General features: G+C 47.9%; 1 protein-coding gene across 1 annotated transcript in view; it reads right to left on the reverse strand.

Annotated features, from left to right (window-relative positions):
* Window positions 1-25003, reverse strand: part of clec19a (C-type lectin domain containing 19A) — a 110491-nt gene that overhangs the window by 47793 nt on the left and 37695 nt on the right. Inside the window, exon 4 of the mRNA XM_086000820.1 lies at window positions 2125-2257. Within this exon, the coding sequence (XP_085856946.1) occupies window positions 2125-2257 (133 nt within the window). The remainder of the gene's footprint in view (window positions 1-2124; window positions 2258-25003) is intronic.

Raw genomic sequence — 25003 nt, forward strand, 5'->3', positions numbered from 1 at the left:
TCCTAGGCCCAACCATCTTCAGCTGCTTCATCAATGACCTTCCCTCCGACATAAGGTCAGAAATGGGGATTTTCGCTGATGACTGCACAGTGTTCAGTGCCATTCGCAGCTCCACAGATAATGAAGCAGTCCATGCCCGCATGCAACAAGACCTGGACGACGTTCTGGCTTGGGCTGATAAGTGGCAGGTAACATTCGCGCCACAGAAGTGCCAGGCAATGACTATCTCCAATAAGCGAGAGTCTAACCACCTCCCCTTGACATTCAATGGCATTACCATCGCCGAAGCCCCCGCTATCAATATCCTGGGGGGTCACCATTAACCAGAAACTTAACTGGACCAGCCACATAAATACTGTGGCAACAAGAGCAGGTCAGAAGCTAAGTATTCTGTGGCGAGTGTCTCACCTCCTGACTCCCCAAAGCCTTTCCACCATCTACAAGGCACAAGTAAGGAGTGTGATGGAATACTCTCCACTTGCTTGGATGAGTGCAGCTCCAACAACACTCAAGAAGCTCAACACCATCCAGGACAAAGCAGCCCGCTTGATTGACACCCCATCCACCACCTTAAACATTCACTCCCTCCACCACTGGCGTACCGTGGCTGCAGTGTGTACCATCTACAAGATGCACTGCAGCAACTCACCAAGGCTTCTTTGGCTGCACCTCCCAAACCCGCGACCTCTTCCACCTAGAAGGACAAGGGCAGCAGGCGCATGGGAACACCACCTCCTGCAAGTTCCCCTCCAAGTCACACACCACCCTGACTTAGAAGTATATTGCCGATCCTTCATCGTCGCTGGGTCAAAATCCTGGAACTCCCTACCTAACAGCACTGTGGGAGTGCCATCACAACACGGACTGCAGCGGTTCAAGGCGGCGGCTCACCACCACCTTCTCAAGGGCAACTAAGGATGGGCAATAAATGCTGGCATTGCCAGCGACGCCCAGATCCCATAAAAGAATAAAAAATGTTTTTAAAAGTTCTATTCCAACGATAAGTATATGTGCCTCATATTTTTACCTTCACTATGCGGTACCTTGCATTTGTCCAAATTGAACTGTATTTGCCATTGATCATCCCAGGTGTAAAATCTGGCAAGCTCCCTTTGTAAGATCTTAGCTGTATCTTCTGAGTTCATAGTCCCCCTTAACTTGGTGAAATCTGCAAATTAAATTATCTCAAACTGGGACTACAAATCCAGGTCATTTATGTATAATAGCAACCAGAGGGATCCAGAGGCACCCTACTCCTACCTCCCTTCATTTCAGCTGAAATCTCTTCATGGCTAACAACTTCTTTCCCTTTCACCAGTTACTGCACCATATTAATATCTTAGAATTGAAACCCACTGACCTTGCTTTACAGTATTTTGTCAAAGACCTTTTCAAGCATGAATCCAACTGGGGGGAAACCCCAGATACATCTACCACTTTGATAGATAGGTGCAACTTATAGCTACAAATGGGTGAATTTTAATACCCATTTCTAAATGAGGAAATTATATCTCATAATGCGTTGCCAGTGTGCTACACAGAGGATACTGAATGGCGATCCAAGTTGTGCAGTTGTTATTTCCATTATTGAGGCTGACTTTACAGGCACAATGTCCCAAGACCCCACATCAGCTGTGGGGCCTCACACACAGTGACAACTTATTGGAAAATCACGGATGCACTAACCATGATTTTCCATCTGTTGTGGAAAATATCTTAAAACAGAACGGCATCCAAAAATTACATGTAGGAACATTAATTGCGAAGATTGTTTATAGTATGGAAAAACACTGCTGTACACTGCATTATCGACAAGCAACAAAGGTGAGTGTGACCGAATTAACATTAAAGCTGTACGCAGGTAACAGAATCCCACAACAAAAAATGTACGAAGGGAATAATTAATGTAACCGCGTTTCCCTTCATTTGTAATGATAAAATTATTTCTCTTAAGTTTGGAGACCAGAGTAGATTATCTGGCAATGTCACGATAATTTTTTTCCACAGTTAAAGGCACCTCCTAAATGTTCCATAATTAATCTCCCAGCAAAAAAGACATTTCATTTCATATTACATTACAGAAATGCATATCCTAGATGCTTTATATATTTTAAAACTTCATACCACTGTTTTGCCGGAACCATATCTGCACACAGTCTTCCTCTTCCTGTGTTAACTGGGTCCCATCATCAGGCTGGTTGCCATCCCAATAATTATAGTCATACATTGTCCCATCGGTCCACTCAAAATCTCCTTCCTGTCAAGAATAATTTTTGAAAAGAATTTTGAAGACCTTCATTCATTAATTAATCTACATCATTAATTACCGTCTAAAAAATAACGAGGCAGAAAATCCACAGCCCTGGCACACTCCCAAATTAGGCCAGGAACCAGTTACACCGGGTCCTCGTCTTACATTGGGGATTCTACAGGATCTTTTAAGGTACAGAGCCGCCACGCAACCCTTACAAGACCAGCAGTGTAGGACGCAACAGAGTCAGTGACACCCCCCGCCCCCCCCCCCCCAAGCGCTGGGGGTTCTTGCGTCCCCAGCCTCACAGGACCCTGGGGTATCCTTGGCAGCCAGTATGTCCAGTGAAAGCAGGCATTGTGCCCATTTCCCTGGAGGAAGTGGGGATAATCTAGGATCCAGCCTGGGGCCCCCCCAAGAAATGTATGGTTAAAAAATCTTTTATGTTGGGGCCCCATATTAAGGGAGTTGAGGGGGCCAGAAAATGATCTTTCTGGGAAGATACAGCAAGCATATGTATATCGAGGGAACTCCCGATTCCACAAATCTTGACCATATCCCAGCACTTACATCGGTAGGTGCTTCCCCCACCCAACAGATTTTTGGTCCCAATTTCTTTCGCCCCTTATTTTAAGTAGCTGTGTTAATACCGAGTTTGTACAAAATTCCGAAACCGCAATACTGAGCATCACATTCTCAATAGGTTTCCCATTTTAGAAACATAGAAACACAGAAGATAGGAGCAGGAGTAGGCCATTCGGCCCTTCGAGCCTGCTCCGCCATTCAATGAGATCATGGCTGATCATTCAAATTCAGTACCCTGTCCCTGCCTCCTCCCCATATCCCTTTAGCCTTAAGAAATATATCCAACTCTTTCTTGAATATATTTAATGAACTGACCTCCACCGCCCTCTGTGGCAGAGAATTCCACAGGTTCACCACTCTCTGGGTGAAGAAATTCCTCCTCATTTCAGTCCTAAATGGCTTACCTCTTATCCTTAGACTATGACCCCTGGTTCTGGACTCCCCGGCCACCAGAAACATCTTTCCTGCATCTAGTCTGTCCAGGCCTGACAGAATTTTATAGGTTTCAATGAGATCCCCTCTTAATCTTCTAAACTCCAGTGAGTATAAGCCCAATCGACACAATCTCTCCTCATACGTCATTCCTGCCATCCCAGGTATCAGCCTGGTGAATCTTCGCTGCACTCCTTCCATGGCAAGAACGTCCTTCCTCAGGTAAGGCGACCAAAACTGCACACAATACTCAAGGTGTGGTCTCACCAAGGCCCTGTACAACTGTAGCAAGTCATCCTTGTTCCTGTACTTGACCCCTCTTGCTACGAAGGCCAACATACCATTTGCCTTCTTAACCGCCTGCTGCACCTGCATGCTTACCTTCAGCGACTGGTGCACAAGAGCACCCAGGTCTCTTTGCACTTCCCCTTCTCCCAATCTATTGCCATTCAAATAATAATGTGCCTTCCTGTTTTTGCCACCAAAGTGGATAACCTCACATTTATCCACATTATAGTGCATTTGCCATGTTTCTGCCCAATCACCCAACCTGTCCGAATCGTACTGGAGTTTCACGACATCCTCCTCACAGCTTACCCTCCCACCCAGCTTTGTGTCGTCTACAAATTTGGAGATATTACATCCAATTCCCTCGTCCAGATCATTAATATATATTGTGAACAGCTGGGGTCCTAGGACCGATCCTTGCGGTACCCCAATAGTCACTGCCTGCCACTCGGAAAACGACCCGTTTTTTTCAACTCTTTGCTTTCTGTCCGCCAACCAGTTCTCTCTCCAAGTCAATTAGCAGCAATATGGAGAAGCAACATACTGATGGGTAGCTAATCAACTGCACTTCTAAAAATCCTAAGAAGTAATTTGAGTTTAGATATTGTTAAAGCTAACATAAACCAGTGCAAATAACACAATGTAGGTATTCGGGTTCACCTATGTCGGTATTGGACGAATTCCTACTGAATAATTGAGTTCGACTTCAGGAGAAACAATCAAATAGTTCTTTAATGCAGGAACAGATGAATACAAGCAGGTTGCCGAGATTGGTACAGGAGAGCCATGCAGTAGATCTTATCCGGACGGAGACGCCACGAGGACTGAGTAGGCAGTCCCGTGGATCGCGTGCTGACGTCATCACGTTCTTCCCACGCTTGGGTAGTCACGTGACTTGCGTGATGATGTCATCACGTTTGCCCGTGCTTGGGACGGTCACGTGATGTGCGACATGATGTCATCGCGTTAACCCGCGTCATCGCGTTTGCCCGCGTCATCGCGTTCGCCCGCACTCCCAAGGGAGGAAAGCCCCGCACCGGCTACATCGTTAAAGGGAATTATGTCCGGTAAGTAAGGGGCACTCGGTGGTACCGCTACATGCGCCCCCCAGAATTCGCTTTAACGGTCGGCGTCAAACGATGAGATGGTCTGACGAGCCTGTCCGAACGACTCCTGTAGTCTCGAGACGGAGACTGCTGGGTGGCGGACGGTCTGGCGGGCGGTCGTACTTGGGTTGGCGTAACGACGATGGGTGGTCGGTGGTCTCGGCAGTCGTGCTTGTTGTGTCGGCACCTTTCTAACTAGACACAATTAGAACTCAGAACCCAGAGATTCAAACATGAAGTGCTTTATTCAGGAAGGAAAGGAAAGTTCTGGAGAGTTCCGAACAAAGAGAGCTAAACTTAACCAAGAGAACACCCAACCATTTATCTGCTGTGACAGCGCCACCACAGGTGGGAGGAGAACACACAATACATAACATATTCCTCCCCTCTTAAATGAAAGGTCCACATTATTCCTCAACAGGTAAGTTACTTTCAATGCACTCACTAACCAAGGGAAGAGGTAGACTGCCTCAAACCCTGACTTTACCCTGGGGTTTATTCTGCCCCAGTCTTGTGGGTAAGTCACTAAGCCTACAGATCCAAGCGTCTTGGAGGCCGCCGCTCTCTGACAGGATACCGGCGGTCATCGCTGGCTTCCACAGCAGTAGGCATTGACACAGGCCTGGATGGAGAAGGTGCCTGTGTCAGTCAAAAGTCAGGAGTTTGCACAGGTGGAACAGTCTCTATGACTTCCTGTGTTGGAGAAGAGCACTGTGGCAAAGGATGCTGGTTTGCGGTATCATCCGGAAACAGTTCAGGCCAAGCAGCCGTTGGAGCCTCTGTGGCTGTCTCTGCTCCTAGCAACAGTTGATCTGTGTGTCTTCTCCAGACGACGTCCTCGGCAGTCTCAACCGTGTAAGACACAGGGCCCGTCTGCGCAATCACCGTAGCAGGAATCCATTTCGGTCCAGTGTTGTAGTTTCGAGCTAGGACGTGCTCTCCAGGGTGAAATCGTCTCTCCTTGGCTCTTTTCTCTCTCTTTTCAACTTGAGCTTGTTGTTGACAATGGACAACCTGTTCTGCCCTTGGAGGTTTGAGTAAGTCAAAACTTGTCCGCAACTGCCTCTTCATCATGAGCGAAGCGGGGGAAGTTTTGGTTGTGGCATGCGGCTCGTTCCTGTAGGGCAACAGGAAGCTGTTCAGACGTTGGTGGATTGAGCCCTGACCTTGCGATGCCTTCAAGGCGTGCTTCAAAGTTTGCACGAACCTTTCTGCCAGGCTGTTAGTAGAGGGACGATAGGGCGCAGACCTGATGTGTTGGACACCATTCACATGCAGGCAGGTTGCAAACTCCAGTGATACAAATTATAGACCGTTGTCACTTACGAGTTGTTCCGGTGAGCCATAACGGCTGAACTTCTCACCAAGTTTCTGAATTGTTTTCTCTGCCGTGGTAGACCTCATCACAGCAACCTCCGGCCACTTGCTACGAGCATCCACAATCACCATAAACATCTTCTCTTCGAAAGGACCGGCGAAGTCCACATGTACTCGCTGCCACACTTCTGCAGGCCAATCCCAGGGGTGTAGGGTTGCCAGCTGTGGAACATTCCGGACCCTTTGACATGGGAAACGTGTTTTGGCTTTTTCCTCAATATTTCCATCGAGACCTGGCCAGCAGAAGTAGCTTCTTGCCATTTCCTTCATCCGAACCATCCCACTGTGGCCTGTATGAAGTTGTTGCAGTATAGGTTCCCTCAGAGGTGGCGGAATGATGACACGGCGTCCCCAAAGAAGACAACCTGCCTGGATGGAGAGCTCATTTCTTTTTGAAACGTAAGGGTTCAAACTAGGAGTATCTCCTATAGCTCTCCCTCGAATGACATCGTCCATTACCTCAGACAGGACTGGATCGTTGCGGGTGTACCTTCGCACCTGAACTGCAGTGACAGGTGCTCCCTCCACTTATCTAAAGTAGAAGATGTCTATCTGATGAGTCTCTGGGGGAGTAACAGGCAAGGGTAGCCTCAAGAGACCATCTGCGTTGCCGTGCAAGTCTGATTTGCAATATGATGTCGTATGTGTGTCCTGACAACAGTAAAGCCCACCTTTGCATCCTGCTTGCAGCAAGAGATGGAATTCCGGTGTGGGGCCCAAAGATTGAAGTCAATGGACGGTGGTCCGTCAGGAGTGTGAACCTTCTCCCAAACAGGTACTGATGACATTTTCAAATTCCAAAAACGATTCCCAAGGCCTCGTGCTCAATCTGTGCATAGTTACTCTCGGCCTTGTTCAAGGTGCGTGATGCGAAGGCGATAGGTTTCTCTTCACCAGAAGGCATGATGTGGGATATGACTGCTCCCATACCATATGGTGATGCATCACATGCTAGCTGCACGGGTAGCTTTGGGTCGAAGAGTGTCAGGAACTCCGATTTCAGCAATGCTTTCTTTGCTTGGGCGAAAGCTTCGTTGCACAGTTCAGTCCATTTCCATGTTTTGCCTTGACATAGCAACTGATGTAACGGCTTCAGCAATGTTGCTAAGTCTGGAATAAACTTCCCATAGTAGTTAAGTAGCCCCAGAAATGAACGTAACTGGCTCACATTCTGGGGTGCTGGGGCCTCCACGATTGCCTTGACCTTTGACGGAGCCTTATGCAGGCCAGTAGCGTCAATCACATGCCCCAGGTACTCAACTGAAGACTGAAAGAATTCACATTTGTCCTTACGAACTCCGAGTCCGTACTCTTTCAGTCGTTGTAGTGTCGCATCCAAGTTCAGAAGACAATCCTCCTCATTTGTCCCAGTGACAAGGATGTCGTCCAGGTAGCACTGGACTCCTGGCAGTCCACTCAAAATCTGATCCATTGCCCTTTGGAATAGAGCAGGGGCCGACGTAATTCCAAACGGAAGGTGGCAGTACCTGTATAGCCCCTTGTGTGTCACAATTGTCAGCAGCTCCTTTGATTTGTCATCGACATGCATTTGTAGATAAGCCTGGCATAAGTCTATTTTGCTCAACTTTTGCCCTCTGGCCAAAGATCATCAATGAGGGGAAGAGGGTACTGTTCCGCAGACAGCACCGGGTTAATAGTCACTTTAAAATCCCCGCAGGTTCGAACAGATCCATCCTTTTTCAGGACAGGAACAATGGGCGTGGCCCATTTGCTCACGCTCACAGGCTCCAGGACTCCATTCTCGACTAAGGCCTCCAAGTTAGCCTCAACTTTTGGCCTAATTGCATAGGGTACAGGTCGGGCTTTGTGAAACTTCGGCTTGCTGTCAGGTTTAATGTCCAGTCTCCTGCTGATCTTTTTCATGCTCCCAAGTTCCCCATTGAAGAGTTCTGCATGTTTGTTTAACACTGCAGTCAGACCTGACTCCCCTTTTGACATCATGCGGACTGCAGGCCAGTCCAGCGTGATTTTCTCTAGCCACGCACGTCTCAGTAGCGATGGGTAATTTCCCTTTACCACATATAGTGGCAGTTTCGCAGTCTGTCCGTTCAATTTAACTGTCACCTCAATGGCGCCTCTCATGGCCACAGGTTCACCGGTATACGTCTTTAGCACAATGTTTGTTGGCTGAAGGGTAAGATGCTTTAGCATTTTGTTGTAGACAGTGTCTGAAACAAGGAACACAGCCACGCCTGTGTCCACCTCCATCCGCACTGATTGTCCCTCCACCAGTGGTGACACCCAGTAGCCATTTGAACCACCTGCAACCGTCAGTATGTGCACCTCTTCCTCCTCAGAGGTGTCGCTCCCCTCTGTTTTGCTTGTTCCATCATACTGCACTGAATGAACACTCTTTTTCCTCTCTTGTCCAAATACAGACATTTTGCTTTCATGCTTCCCAGCTCTGTCTGTTCTTTTTATACCTCTACAGGCGCGTTCAATGTGACCCTTTTTGCCACAATTTTGGCATTCCAGCTCCGTACACCAGCAGTCATTAGCGTGATGGCCCATTTTCCCACAACGGTAACATGTGCCGTTCCGCGCACTTTTAGGCTCAGACGACACCTTGTGAACTCTCCCTGTTGAACTCAACTGGTGAGCCTCCTTTTCCGCCATCTCCATGGAGACACTAACTTCAATGGCCTTTTCAAGAGTAAGGTTGTCCTCAGTAAGAAGGCGCTTCTGTGTGGCTGCACTTTGCAGACCACACACGAGTCTCTCTCTAATGGTGTCATTCAGCACCTCCTTGAACTCGCAGTGTTCTGACAACCTTTTTAAAGCAGCAATAAACATCGTCACTGATTCCCCCTCCTCTTGATTCCGTTTGTGAAATCTAAATCTCTCAGCAATAACCAGAGGTTTTGGTGAAAAATGTGCTCCAAGAATTTCCATTAGTTGCTTATATGTTTTAGTTCCTGGCTTATCTGGCTGCACAAGGCTGTGAAGTAAACTGAATGCCTTCGGCCCTATTACACTCAAAAAGGTAGGCACGACCTTTTCGTTTGCCACCGCATTCGCCAATACAAAATAGTCAAAACGTTCCGTAGAAGCGCTCCATTGCTCCACATTTTCATCAAAATCACCGATGTTTCCTAATATAGTAGCCATCTCACGTTTCAAATTAAAATTTCTGTTTACTCACTGCACCCGTAACGTTAATGTGATGCTGCAATCTCTGTTCCGAGTGTTTTGTAGTCGAAAACAAGAAAGTTCCCACAATGCAGATTCATCCGATCCTCGTCGCCACTTTGTTGTGTCAGTACCTTTCTACCTAGACACAATTAGAACTCAGAACCCAGAGATTCAAACATGAAGTGCTTTATTCAGGAAGGAAAGGAAAGTTCTGGAGAGTTCCGAACAAAGAGAGCTAAACTTAACCAAGAGAACACCCAACCATTTATCTGCTGTGACAGCACCACCACAGGTGGGAGGAGAACACACACTACATAACAGTGCTGTCTCGACTTGGCGGGCGAGGTCCAAATATGTGCTGGTCGTGAGCGGATCCTTGCGTACGTCGTGGCGGATAAAATGTATCCAGCCTCGCGAAGGACCGTGGCGTCATGGCGAATAAAACATATTCAGCCATGCGACGGACCGTGGAAGCGTGTGACCTCTGTAGCCCGTGGTTCAAAGCGGGTGCCGGGGCGAAACAGCCGGCCACGTCATAGTGACTGGCAGGTTGGGCAGACGCGGACCATGGCTCTGTCATTGTTGGGAAAAGGTCCCCAGTCTGACGAAATCTGCAGGAACGCCGAACGGGCGATCCAGGAGGCAAAAAAACGTGGGTCCGGGCAGGTCGGTGAACTCGCCGACAGGCGAGCGAACTCTCCGGCAGTCGGGAACGCACGGAACGGTGCGTGCCATAGTGCTACTACGGTAACACAGCAGAGAGTGAACCGTTGCTGCATTGATCAGTGATCGGTGATGACAGCAATTTTCGCGTGGCCAATCGCGGCCGCGGGATGCCTGTTGGACCCGTCCTCGATGGTCGCAGCGTCAGTAGATGTTTGCCTTTGTTGAGGGGAAAACTGTAGAGAGGGCGGCAACGCTTCTAGTTGTTGTTGATTGCGGTAGGGGGATAAAACTGCCGGGAGGGTGGCAACACTTCTAGTTGTTGTTGTTGATTTTGGTAGGGGGAAAAACTGCCGGGAGGATGGCAATGCTTCACCGTCGCGCCGAAAAGCGTGGTAGAAAAGACAGACCAGCAGGCTGACGGGCTGGTGCGGCGTCGGTGGGGGATGGGTCCTCGTGGTTTGCGAGGGGCAAGTCCTCGTGGGTTGCGAGGGGTGAGTCCTCGTGGGTTGCTAGGGGCGAGTCCTCGTGGGTTGCGAGGGGCGAATCCTCGTGGATTGCGAGGGGTGAATCCTCGTGGATTGCGAGGGCCGAATCCTCGTGGATTGCGAGGGCCGAATCCTCGTGGATTGCGAGGGGTGAGTCCTCGTGGGTTGCGAGGAGTGGTTTGCGAGGACTGAGTCTTCGTGGCCTCTCCGCTCCCGTGAGCCCGTAAACGTGCTGTACCCGCGCTGTGAGGGTGTTATACTTGCTGTTCTGCCGTGGGGTTGTTGAAGAGGCTGACGCTCCGAAAGTCGGTAGAGCTGTCGAAAACGGAGACCATATCCAGATACGTGGTCTGCGCCGTATCGATGTTGCACAAGGCGAACGGGGCTTCTACCAGGATAAAGCACGAGGGCGGTTGTTGCTCCCAGTGTTGCGGTAGCTGGGCGAAACGGCTGTAGCTTCCAGGCGTGCTTCTTTCGTGAAAGACGTTCACGAAAAATCGGGGTCCGGCTGCGCTGCTTCCGTGAAAAACGTTCACGAAAAACGGGGTCACCAATGTAGGTATTGATGAGCTCCTGTCCTCACGTCGTTGGTCACCAATTGTAGGAATTGGTGTTCGTCGGTTGTTGTTCGTCGTGCCGTTCTTCTGTGAAAATGCTAACAGAGACGGGGTTCAGGCTGTGTGCTTCCTCTGTGAAAAACGTTCACGGAGACGGGGTCACCAATTGTAGGTATTCGGCTTCACCTATGTAGGTATTGGACGAATTCCTACTTAATAATTGAGTTCGACTTCAGGAGAAACAACCAAATAGTTCTTTAATGCAGGAACAGATGAATACAAGCAGGTTGCCGAGATCGGTACAGGAGAGCTATACAGTAGGTTTTATCCGCACGGAGATGCCATGAGGACTGAGTAGGCAGTCCCGTGGATTGTGTGATGACGTCATCGCGTTCTTCCCACGCTTGGGTAGTCACGTGACTTGCGTGATGATGTCATCGCGTTTGCCCGCGCTCGGGACGATCACGTGACTTGCATGATGACGTCATCGCGTTTGCCCGCGCTTGGGATGGTCACGTGACGTGCAGCGTGACGTCATCGCGTTAACCTGCGTCATTGCGTTCGCCCGCGTCATCGCGTTCGCCCGCGCTCCCAAGGGAGGAAAGCCCCGCATCGGCTACATCGTTAAAGGGAATTATGTCCGGTAATAAGGGACACTCGGTGGTACCACTACAACAATACAATCCTCACAATAAAAATTAAATTATGAATGGATCATGTCAAATTGGAAATCGATCCTGTTTAATGTTATAGGAATCTTGATCTTAGTCAATCTTGAGTGGCACTACAGACAGTAAATCAGAGAATATGGTCCCTTTTACCTGTTTCTGCTGCCTTTGTTTCTCTCCCTGTATCTATCTCACTCTTTCCCTTTTCTTATTCATTTGCCTTAACTCTTCCTTTTTTTACTCTCTCTCCTCCTGCTTCTCTTTCTGTCTTTTCCTTTTTTCCTTTTGGTTGGGACAGGTTGAATAGCATGGTGCGTGATGGGGAAATGAGCCAACAGTGGCTACATTTGGGATGGAAGTTGAAGGGAAAATGTGGCCCTCGGTATGTACTTTCCCATCCCCTCTCCCAATAATTCATACTTCTATCCACCACCTTGCTACACTCGTGTCCCCTACCCCTTCACAATACTCCCTCCCACCACTCCCCCATTGCAATTACTACCCTATCTCTTCCCCTTTAAACTACTTGTTCAACACCTAGATCATCCCTTTCTCCCTTGCTCTGCTGTCATTCATCTCACTTACCCTTTCATCCACACCCCTCATCCCACTCACTCCCCTAAAGGTGGATAGCCAGAGGCCCCCCCTGTAAAGTCCACGCCTCAATCATACACGGACTTTCGGAGAACAGTTTAACAGAACAAGAGGCAGATTGAAACTGAAACTACAGAAGCCTGCTAGGGCCTTTTATACAGGGGTGGTCACTGCCGGTACTGCAGTCTAAGACCAGTTATTCCCTTAAAGGTACATACATAACAATTCCTCCCCTTTTAGATAAACAGTACATAACATTCATTTAACAACTAAATAATAACTAATTACAATTACAATTTTCTCAGTAATATATACATCAACTGAAATAATCATTTATAAGTTCAGTCTTTGAGGAGGCTTCCTGATCCGGACTGGATAGCGCCTTTCTCGAGTATCCTGTTCTGGCGGTGGAGTCAATTCTGGCTCATTGTCATTGGTTGCTTCGTCAGCTGCCAATACCCCTGCTTCTGAGGTAGACGCAATCTGTACTTCGGGCTCATTACCAGGTGCACATGCTTGTGGTACAGGTTTGGCTTGTTCCTGTGACTCTAGAATCTGGTCAGCATGGCGTCTCACGATGCTCTCTCCAACGTCCACTGTGTACATTAGTGGTCCCTGCTGTGTGCATATCGTGCCTGGCTGCCATTTTTCTGTTCGGTAGTCGCGGGCCAAGACTGGTTGCCCTATCTTGAAGCTCCTGGTTGGCTTCTCATTTATGTGCTGGAACTGCTTATCCTCAACATCTCGTCTTATGTTTGGTTTGAGCAAATCCAAGCGACATCTTAGTCTCCGGTTGAAAAACAGTACGGCTGGAGTTTGGTTGGTTAATGCATGTGTCGCATTCCGGTAAGCAAACAGGAAGTTATCCACCTTGTGTTGCAGTGGTATGTCGTCATTATACATTGCCTTTATGGCCTTTTTAAAGGTCTGAACAAACCTCTCAGCCAATCCATTTGTGGCTGGATGATATGGGGCAGATGTGTAATGTTTCACCCCATTATTCTTCAGGAACCTCTGGAAATCCTCAGACACAAACTGTGGGCCATTGTCGGAACAGATCTGTTCTGGCAACCCATTCCTGGCGAAGATGGTCCTTAGGGCTGCAATAGTTTTCTCCGTGGTGGGGGAGGACATTTTAATAACCTCTGGCCATCTCGAATGGGTGTCCACAGCGATTAGGAACATTGAGTCCATAAATGGACCAGCGAAATCAATGTGTACCCGTTGCCATGGAGATGAGGGCCACTCCCATGGATGTAGCGGGGCCTGTGGTGGAGCGTTTTGGACCTTCTGGCATCCTGTGCATCTCTTGGTCATATCCTCAATTTCTTTATCGATTCCCGGCCACCACACAAACGCCCTGGCTAGGCTCTTCATTTTTACCCCTCCCAGATGACCCTCGTGAAGCTCATTGAGTACTCTATCTCTCAACTTGGGTGGAATTACCACTCGGGATCCACACATCAAGGTTCCCCGGCACACTGACAGCTGTTCCCTCCTTGGCAAGAATGCTGGCAACAGTGAGTCGCCATATGCTGGCCATCCCTTCACCGTCAAATCATAGACCCGAGAGAGTGTCGGGTCATTTCGGGTTTCCTTCTCAATACTTGCGTTTGTAACAGGCAAACATTCGACTATGGTCGCATGGAATATCTCCACCGGGTCCACTGCAGGTGCTTCTTCCACCGTAGGCAACGGTAGGCGCGACAGCCCATCAGCGTTTCCATGTTGTTTCGTACTTTTGTACTCTATGTCATACTGATGTGCCCCTAGAAAAAGTGACCATCTTTGCAGCCGTTGTGCTGTCATCACCGGAACGCCCTTCTTTGGGTTAAAAATTGAGACCAGGGGTTGATGATCAGTCAGTAGGGTGAATTTCTGCCCATGCAGATAGTGATTGAACTTCTTCACCCCCCAACACCAGGCTGAGGGCCTCCCTGTCAATCTGGGTGTAGTTACGCTCGGCTGAGGCAAGCGAGCACGATGCAAAGGCTATTGGCCTCTCTGAACCGTCACGGAATTTGTGTGACAGCACCGCACCAATGCCGTAAGGTGACGCATCACATGCCAACCGAATCGGTAGTGTTGGGTTGTAGTGGGCCAATACTTCTTTTGAAGTGATTTGGCATTTACATTCCTGAAAGGCACGCTTACACTCATCACTCCATTTCCATGTTACACCAGTTTGAAGGAGGGCGTTCAGTGGGTGCAGAATTGTAGATAAATTCGGCAAGAACTTATGGTAGTAGTTCACCAACCCGAGGAACGACCTCAGTTGCGACACATTTTCTGGTGCTCGAGCCTTGACTACAGCCTTAATCTTGTCCGGCGACTTATGCAACCCTTCCTCATCAATCATGTGGCCACAATATGAGATTTGTCTCCTGAAGAACTCACATTTGGGACGGTTGGCTCGTAGCCCATATTCCTGCAATCTCATGAGCACCTGTTCCAGGTCGGCAAGGTGTTCATTGTCATTTTTGCCCGTAACCAGGATGTCGTCCAAATAACACTGGGTCCCCGGGATCCCTTGCAGGGCTTGTTCCATTGCTCTCTGCCACATAGCCGGGGCCGATGCTACCCCAAATACCAGTCGATTGTACTGGTAAAGGCCTTTGTGAGTGTTTATCGTGGGGTATTTCCTAGATGCTTCTTCCACCTCCATTTGTAGATACGCTTGAGCCGGGTCAATCTTTGTAAAACGTTTCCCTCCAGATAGTGAGGCGAAAATATCTTCTATCCGCAGAAGCGGATACTGTGCTGTGTGCAGGACTGGGTTCACAGTCACCTTGAAGTCCCCACAGATGCGAACCTTCCTTGGCTCCCCAGGCGTGCTGCTCAATGCTTTCTTCATTACAGGAACGATGGGTGTGGCCCACTCGCTCCAGTCCACCTTAGACAGCACCCCCGAACGCTCCAGACTCTCCAGTTCAGCTTCCACAGCTGGGCGTATCACGTATGGCACCGGTCTGGCCTTGAAAAATTTTGGGGTTGCGTTATCCTCAATCTTTATGGTTGCCTTTACTCCTTTTAGAGTCCCAAGTCCTTGTTGGAACACCTCTTCCGCGTCAGATAGAATTTGTGACAGACGTCCAGGTGCGACGTCATCATCTTTTTTGTCAGTCACAGTTAGTGCCAGAATGGAATGCCAATCCAATTGTAGTCTTCGGATCCATTCACGTCCCAATAATGGTGGTCCTCCATCTCGTAGTATATACATGTATAGTTTCTGTGTTTCCTTTCCATTATATTCAACTGGCACCCTTATTTTTCCTCTGGGGTAGACCTTTTGCCCCCTGTATGTCTTCAATACAATGGACGTGTCCTTTAAGGGTATGTGTGAGAATAGCCGCTCATAGTCTTGTCGATTCATGACAGTTAGGGCTGATCCTGTGTCCAATTCCATCTTCACTGGGGACCCTGCTATCATGAGGGTGACCCAAATGGTTCGGTGATCTTCTTTTGCGATCACGTTGTGTAACTTTAAACAACTTAGTCGCCTGCTCCCGGAGTCCTTATCACTCTCCTGATCTTCTGAACTACTATCTGTCAGTTTCTTTACTTTCCTGTACTGTTCCTTAGTAGTTCTTGTCGTGTTGGTCTTCTTTCCTGACCTGCAGACTCTTGCTATATGTCCCATTTTCCCGCATTGCCTGCATATTTTGTCTTTAAACCAGCAGTCCTTCTGCTCATGGGTTGTTCTGCCACAGCGATAGCACTTTTCGGCTCCATACGCCATTTCGTTAGCGCTGTATTCTTGCGGTTTCTGTTGTATTTCCACAGCTCCCCGTGCTGCTGCTTCATAGGATACTGCCACGCTGAAAGCCTGTTCTAGCGTCAGGTCCTTTTTTGAAAGTAGTAGTTTCTGGGTTCCTTCACTCTGGAGCCCGCAGACAAACTTATCCCGTAAGGTATCTGCCAGTCCTGCTCCGAACTGGCAGTGCTTCGATAACTTGCATAGTTCCGTAAGATAGTCAGCATTGCTCTCATCTTTGTGCTGGTTTCTTTTATGGAACTTGAATCTTTCTGCTATCAGCAGTGGTGTAGGGCTTAGGTGTTCCTGTAAGATATGAACAATCTCCTCAAAACTTTTCTCCATTGGTTTAGCTGGGGTAATTAAATTCCGCAATAGGCCGTACATACTCGCACCCATCAGATTTAATAATACCGACACCCTCTTTCCATCAGCCACCTCATTTGCCTTGCAGTACACTTCAATTCTTTCCACATACGTGGTCCAGTCTTCTACCTCGTTGTCGAAAGCAGTGATACTGCCACTTTTCGGCACCTTGGGCGATTTAAAATGGCGCCTCCCACGCTTTTGCTTCTTCCCCAACGGGATAAAATGGCGCCTCCCGCGCTTTTGCTTCTTCCCCTTACTGCCACGCTGCTCCTAGCATTCTATGGCGTAATGGCGACGACCCACAGCTTCGGCGCATCTCGCTTTCCTTCCCCCCCCGTTTAGTTTCTCTCCGCTGTCCTGTTCTCGAGCACCGACCGCGCCCTGTGCGCGCCACCCTCTCTTGTTTTCTTTTCCCGGCGACGCTGCGCGGCCCGATTTGTAGAGCCGCTCGATCGAGCTTGAGCTCGCCGCAGTCCGGAAGGGTCAGCGCGCTACCTGCTACCAGCACGATTCGCTGGAACCACAGTCTCTCCCGCAATTCTCCAAACACCGATGGATTCTTTGGGCGGTTGCCCTCGGTCGACGCCCGTTGCTCAGACTATGACCTTCCAGGACCTTCCTTTCAGGCGAGATCCCCATGAGATGATGCCACACTGCAGGTGAGTTCGAACTTACTCATCGCCGCTGTAAAGTCCGCGCCTCAGTCATACATGGACTTCGGGAGAACAGTTTAACAGGTACTTTACTGAACAAGGGGCAGCTTGAAACTGAAACTACAGAAGCCTGCTAGGGCCTTTTATACAGGGGTGGTCACTGCCGGTACTGCAGTCTAAGACCAGTTATTCCCTTAAAGGTACATACACAACACCCCCTACCCTCAATTTGTTCCCCTGCTCCCCTCTCTATCTTATTCTCATCCTATTCATCCTCGCCGATTCCCTCAAAAAGGCTTTTGTTTGCTTTCAAAATTAAACTTTTTAAAAAATCATATAAGATTGAGGAAAAAAACCTATCTGATTCTCTATTTATGTGTGTCTCTCTTTCTTTGTGTCATAGGTGCTAGCAGGTGAGATAATGAGTTACCTGCAGAATTCAACTGCTGTTTCTTGAAAGTTGATCTATTAGCATGAAATATCTCTCTTCCTCTGATCTCCATCTTTCTCTGACCCATAAATGTTAGCGTGAGGTCATTCGTGAACTTCAAAATTCAACCAGTATTTTTGGGTGAAAATTGATATTAGCTTGAAGAAAATTTCTCTCTATCTCAGTCTATTTATTCTCTCTTTCTTTTTCTCTCTCTCTCTGACCCATTTCCTGTGTCTCACTTACTCTCTTTCTCAGTTTAATACAGTTTCTAAAGTTTATAGGACACAGAGCAGAAGCTACAACAGGTGTGTAATCAGAACAGTCACTTTTTTTACATTCTCTCTCACACACTTACACACTGGACTTTAAAGACAATTTCATGGATCGCAGTCACCCGTGCAAAGGCCAATTGGTCAACTATAGAACAAAGGGCTCTGGAAGGTTAGGTGTTAAAATGGGCAAGTATCACCAGATGATATCAATCACCTTTTATGTTCACTCAGGCTAGGAAGTTGTAATTACTTGGAAAGTTGTTTAGAGAGGCTGTGAAAAGAGGCAAAGCTAATTGACCCACTGAGGGGGAGGGGGTAGACTTGCTGGAGCAGGCTTATCAGCCAAGCTCTTTTGATGCTGTTGATTGATCAGGCTAGGAAATATATCCAGCAGCTTTTAGCCAGTTCAGTGCTTCTTGTTCTATGGTACAGCAGTCTGAGTAGAGCGGAGTACACAAAGTCCTAGAAACTGGGACACATAGCGCCCATTTCTCAGGTGCTACATGGCCTACTAATGCCCCAAAATGGTGGGCAGGAAGCACGCGCACTCTTCTAGCGTCAACCCTTTGAGTAACATTCCCCAATCAATCCTACCCAACTCACGCCTCATACCATCGTAGTTTCCTTTATTTAAGTTCAGGACCCTAGTCTCTGAGTCAACTACTTCACTCTCCAGCTTAATGAAGAATTCTATCATATTATGATCGCTCTGCCCCAAGGGGCCTCGCACAACAAGATTGCTAATTATTCCTTTCTCATTACATAATACCCAGTCTAAGATGGCCTGATCTCTAGTTGGTTCCTCGACATATTGGTCCAGGAAACCATCCTGTATACACTCCAGGAATTCCTCCTCCACAGTATTGTTACTAATTTGGTTAGCCCAATTTATATGTAGATTAAAGTCACCCACGATAACTGCTGTGCCCTTATTGCACGTGTCTCTAATTTCCCGTTTAATGCCATCCCCAACCTCCGCTTTACTGTTTGTGGGTCTGTATACAACTCCCACTAACGTTTTCTGCCCCTTGGTATTTCTCAGCTCTAACCATACAGATTCCACATCATCAGAGCTAATATCCTTCCTTACAATTGTGTTAATCTCCTCTTTAACCAGCAATGCTGCCCCACCTCCTTTTCCTTTTTGCTTGCCTTTCCTGAATATTGAATACCCCTGGATGTTGAGTTCCCAGCCTTGGTCATCCTGGAGCCATGTTTCCATAATCCCAATCATATCATATCCGTTTACATCTATTTGCGCAGCTAATTCATCCACCTTATTACGAATGCTCATCGCATTAAGACACAAAGCCTTCAGGCTTGTTTTTTTAACACTCTTAGACCTTTTAGAATCATTATTTACTGTGGCCATGTTTGATTTAAACCCTTGATTTCTCTGACTGCCACTTTTGCTTTTCTCCTTCCTGTCTTTTGCTTTTCTCCTTCCTTGTTTCCCTTTCCTCTGTCTCCGCGCACAGGTTCCCAACTCCCTGCCATTTTAGTTTAAACCCTCCCCCACAGCACTAGCAAACACTCCTCCGAGGACATCGGTCCAGGTCCTACCCATGTGCAAACCGTCCTGTTTGTACTGGTCCCACCTCCCCCAGAACCGGTTCCAATGCCCCAGGAATTTGAAACCCTCCCCCTTGCACCATTCCTCTAGTCACGTATTCATCTGAAATATCCTTCTATTTCTACTCTGACTAGCACGTGGCACTGGTAGCAATCCTGAGATTACGACCTTTTAAGGTCCTATTTTTTAATTTAACTCCCTATATTCAGCTTTTAGGACCTCATCCCGGTTTTTACCTATATCGTTGGTACCTATATGCACCACGACAACTGGCAATAGATGCTGATCCAAGCTCAATATTATTAGGAAAGTTAGTAAAGTCTTTTATTATTTTCTGAACTGAGGAGTTGTAAGTTAAATGTTGTAATCTAGTGTTTTGACCAACCAAAACCACCAGAAATGGATTAGCTGGTCATTGCTGTTTGTGGGACCTTGCTGTGCACAAATTGGCTGCTGCATTTGTCTATAAAACAACAGTGACTACACTTCAAAAATAATTCATTGACTGTAAAGTGCTTTGGGATATCCTGAGGATATGAAAGGCAATATATCAATGCAAGTTCTTTCTTTAGTGGAATCTGCTGGGTTAATATTTTGCAATTGTTTAATTATTACCTTTAATGAACCTGATTTATAGAAACATAGAAACATAGAAGATAGGAGCAGGAGTAGGCCATTCGGCCCTTCGAGTCTGCTCCGCCATTCAATGAGATCATGGCTGATCATCCAAATTCAGTACCCTGTCCCTGCCTTCTCCCCATATCCCTTGATCCCTTTAGCCTTAAGAAATATATCCAACTCTTTTTTGAATATATTTAATGAACTGGCCTCCACCGCCCTCTGTGGCAGAGAATTCCACAGGTTCACCACTCTCTGGGTGAAGAAATTCCTCCTCAATATAGATTATAGCCTAACCTACACAATCTAATGGACTGGTATTTCTTCCATTATCCTATGACCAGAAAGATATGAAAGGGCCCATTTCATTGCTAACAAGAAAATTATGTAACAAGCGTATTCTACTTGACCCTGGACAACATTATCAGATCTTAGCTCCAATTTTAACTCGGGGCGCATTCATGACAGGAGGAAAACCCCCACAGACTTTTCGGCATGAGGCCCAAGCCATTTTAACTCCTGGGCCTCACTTAAATTGTTCAGCTCTGTCTTTTTGCCTGAAATCGGTGGTGTAGTGTATGTAACCGTCTACCTTTAAGAGAACTATTTTAGGGGTTGCACTACTTTATTTTGGCTTCTGTATACTGTAATACCGGTGGTGACCACACCGGTATATAAGTGCTGTGTCAGGATTTATTGGGCAGATTCGCCCTGACCTTCGAATAGTAAAGTCCTGTTAAAGTTACTCTTGTAGTCTGTGTATTACTTCGCTATACAACCCACAGACTTTACAGTGGCGACGAGTTCGATCGTACCCTGCGGCAACAATACTTCTGAAACAGTTAACGAGCGTCGAGAAGAGGCAACCGCCCTCGTCGTTTTGCTGAGAGAAAACTCGAGTCTGCAGAGCAAGAAGGAAGGAAGACTTCAAACACGAAGCCTTCCATCAGCAACAGGCACTGATTGTCCCTTCTGCCACGGTGGGGAGTGAGCCGATCAGCACGAGAAGCAAGTCGGCCACGGTGACTGTGAGTAAAGGGAAAATAGAAAAAAAAAATAAACGGAGGATAAGGGCAGTGAACTCGACCACGGTCGAGGGGGAAAGGAGCCGGACAGAAGTCGGGCCCAGAGGCGCTGAGACGGGGCAGCGTGGAGCACGGAAGCCGCGGTACAAGCGGGCTGGGGAGCATTGTGAGACGGCTAGACCGCGACGGCGAAAAAGGCCGGACAACTACCGCGACCACGAGGCGCTGCGACCGGGATCGTAAGGCGCGGGAAGATATAAAAATAAATAAGCCACGGAGAACTCAGCCGCAGCCGGGGAGGGAAGCACCGGACTGCGAGAAGCTGGGAGGCGCGATTGGGGTGAAAAAGGCCGGACAGTGATCGAGGCCACGAGGCGCTGCGACCGGGATCGTAAGGCGCGGGAAGATAAAAATGAATAAATCGCGGAGAACTCAGCCGCAGCCGGGGAGGGAAACATGGACTGTGAGAGGGCTGGGAGGCGCGATTGGGAGCCCGAGAGAGAGCGAGCGAGAGCCGCGCAAGTGGGTGAGACAGAGCCCGAGAGCGAGCGAGAGCCACGCAAGCGGGAGAGACAGAGCCCGAGAGTGAGCGAGAGCCGCGCGAGCGGGAGAGACAGAGCCCGAGAGAGAGACCGAGCGAGGTTCCGGCCAGCGGCTTACAGCAGCTGCCGTGAAGGACCAGGAGCTGGATCTGTCCGACGCCAACTGGTTGTCCCCAGCGCCGGTTGCCCCTGCCGAAAAGAAGAAAGGGGGGGGGGGAACAAGGAACGCGATCGGCTTTTCTAGCGCGCGCTTCAGAATAAACTGAAGCCGGCGCACAGACCGCAAACCCCGTAAACCAGCGGTCGGCGCCCGAGGGCAAAGCTTACCCTCCCACCAGAAGAAGACAAGCGCGGGAAACCGCCATTTTCGGAGGCGGGGAAGAAGACAAGCGCGGGAAACCGCCATTTTTGAAAAAAAAAAGAGAAAAAGTTAAAAAGTTAAAGAGAAATTCTGTTGTTCGCTGAAAGATAGTGAGAGATAGTGAAGATGCCTAAGCATGGTAACATCAACAACTTCGATGCCGAGGTGGAAGATTGGGCCACATACGTAGAACGTATCGAGATATATTGTGAGGCCAATAAAATAGAAGATGATGATAAAGCTATAACCTTGCTAAACACGATGGGGGCGAAGACATACGGCCTATTGAAGCATCTTCTATCACCAGCTAAACCGGCGGATCAGACTTTCGCTAATATTGTTGCTGTCCTGAAGGATCATTTGAACCCCACACCGTTGATGTTGGCGGAACGATTCAAATTTTATGCGAGAACGCAACGGAAAGAGGAAAGCAACGCGGAATACTTGGTCGAACTGCGTAGATTAGCGAAATACTGCCAGTTTGGAGGAAATCTGACAGAGGCATTGCGAGACAAGTTCGTGTGCGGGTTGTCGAAGGAAGGAACGCAAAAGCGACTGCTCGAAGAGAACGACCTTACACTTGATAGGGCTGTCCTTATTGCAGCATCACGCGAAGCCGCAGCGAAAGGAACTGCGGAAATGCAGCTAAAGGCAGCGGTACTCAGTGTGGATCAAATTACTTCGGGTACAACGAAATGTTATCGTTGTGGGAAGACAACACATGACCAGAACCAATGCTGGTTTAAAAACCAGGAATGTCGAAAATGTGGCAAACTGGGTCACATCGCTAAAGTATGCCGGTCAGGGAAGAAGACCAACAACCAAAAAAAGCCATCACAGGAAAAGTACAACAAAGTACACAAGGTGGCTGAGAAGAGTTCAGACGAACAGAATTCGGATTCAGACCCAAACGGCCAGGAACTGGGTAGTCTGAGAATTCACAATGTGAGTAAGGAAGCTGACCTACAAACTATCTGGGTCATGCTAAAAATAGCCGGAGTCCAAGTGAAAATGGAATTGGACACTGGATCAGCCCTATCAGTCATAAATCGAAGGGATTACAGCCGGCTATTCTCACATATACCCTTGAGAGATACCAAGTTCGTATTGCAGACATACACGGGGCATAAAGTATACCCCATGGGAAAGATAAGAGTCAAGGTGAGAGACAGGGGCAAAGAACACCCAGGAATGGACTTATATGTACTACCTGAGGGAGGACCACCACTTCTAGGACGGGAGTGGATCAAGAAAATAGACATGGAATGGCACTATCTAAAAGCAATAACGAGTGAGGACTCGGGGCAGACAATCAGCTCAGACTCTGAAACGGATGACGATAAGACCAGCCCAAGTATGAAAGACAAGTCTAAAATGGACTTGCTGACTAAGGTTGGTAGAACGAATGCGTACATAAAGGCTTATGCTCCAGAGGAGAACAAAGTTTCAGAACAGAATTCCTCTGAACAACAACAACATAGTTGGACAGAGAATTCTGAGTCTGTTCAAGTTACAGACATATATATTACTGAGGAACATCGAGCTCGAACACAAACTTATTTCAGATTACGACAGCAATTAGAACAATTGAGTTGCCGTCTCGAGCAAGAGATGAAAGCAATGAAAAAGTTCTATGATACCGAATGGGAGAATCTGGGAAGACAACAGAAGCAGCTGAGGGAGAAAAGGGAGCAGGAGCACACAAACCGTCTGCACGAGGAGGCCAAACGAATCAAAGCTGATTCGGCTGCTGAAGGTGCGTGCTCTAATCTGGTGGAACAAGATGTGCCGCAACTGAAGGCGCTTGTTAGCAGGTTGCAGACAGAAAAGGCGGAATTGGTCGACATGACTTCCGAGCTCCTGCTGAAGTTGGGTGCAGCATCACCGGACGATTCAATTGTGGAAATTCGAATGGTGGGGGCTGCGGATGATGGCGAAGTATAAACAGCAAAGGAGCCCCAGGGCAAGGTTCTAAACAGCCCTGCAGCTAATGGAAAATGGATGATGGCAGAAGAGTTAACAGTCAGCCAACTCCTCCAGGGCAAGGTTATAAACAGCCCTGCAGTGAATGGAAAAGGGGGGATGGCAGAAGAGTTAACAGTCAGCCAACTCCTTCATATGCTGAAGGATAAGACTCTAAAATGGGAAAAACTTAAACACGAGCCTCAATTTTCAAAGGGAAGGGGTTCGGAGCCCTCAAAAGTTATTGAAAAAGCTGAGGTGGCAACACAGACTGAGAAGTCTGCAGCAGAACAGCCCTTGGATGCCAAAAGTACGCTGACGCACGTCAAGGTAGAACAACAGAATGCTGAAACAGCTATTTCAGTAGAGGGATTGAATAGTCCGATCAATCAATCTCCGAATGAAGTTGAAGTATTGAAATCACAAATGAGGTCATTAGTAAAAGACTTGCAGGAAGCCCAGAAAAAGCGGGATGAAGCTAAATGTATGATGAAGTCTTTTCAGGACAGTTGTAGGGATTTGGAACAAAAATCGGCTAACGTCCAGCTGGGTAAGGAGGAAATAGAAGACCCTCTCGCTGGCCTAGCTCAGGACGACACCGAATATTACCATGACCTGTTGAGTGACACTGAATATTACGAGGACCTGGTCTGCCCAGCTTGTGCCGAAAACTCCCAAAGTACAGAAATCAGGATGAATCACTTAAAGTCTAAGGAACATAGGGAGATGGTGGCGTTACAGCTGGCAGCTGACAAGGGAGCCCAGAGAGTCTCCAAGAAGCAGAAAAGGAAAAGACGAAACAGAAGATGATAACCATCTGAACCATTATCACCTCTACCAGATCACACACGTGGTCCCTCAGAACGGAACCAAATCAGTTGGGAAGTAGGGGAACTTCCCAAGGCAATCCAATTGTTTTTTTTTTAAAGTCAGCAATGCTGGTTCAGAAGTTACAGAGTTCAAGCTGTTAAGTTAGGGAAGGACTATTGGACGAGTCACTTCCGCAACGTGAACCGACTACACCACCGGGAACTGCTACACCACGGAGGCGTTGTCCGGACTGAGTCAAGAAGCGCAGGAGACGCCTCCACCGAGACTGAATCTGTGAACTGTTTTCCGCAGAGACTATATCTGTAAACTGTTTTACATGAAGTTGAATACATGTATGTTTAATGGGGAATAAGTATGTTGTAAGCTAAAAAGGGAGGATTGTAGTGTATGTAACCGTCTACCTTTAAGAGAACTATTTTAGGGGTTGCACTACTTTATTTTGGCTTCT

This window comes from Somniosus microcephalus, chromosome 11, assembly GCF_052327205.1.
Source record: "Somniosus microcephalus isolate GS21.2 chromosome 11, FLI_Smic_1.0, whole genome shotgun sequence".
NCBI classification, from domain to species: domain Eukaryota; kingdom Metazoa; phylum Chordata; class Chondrichthyes; order Squaliformes; family Somniosidae; genus Somniosus; species Somniosus microcephalus.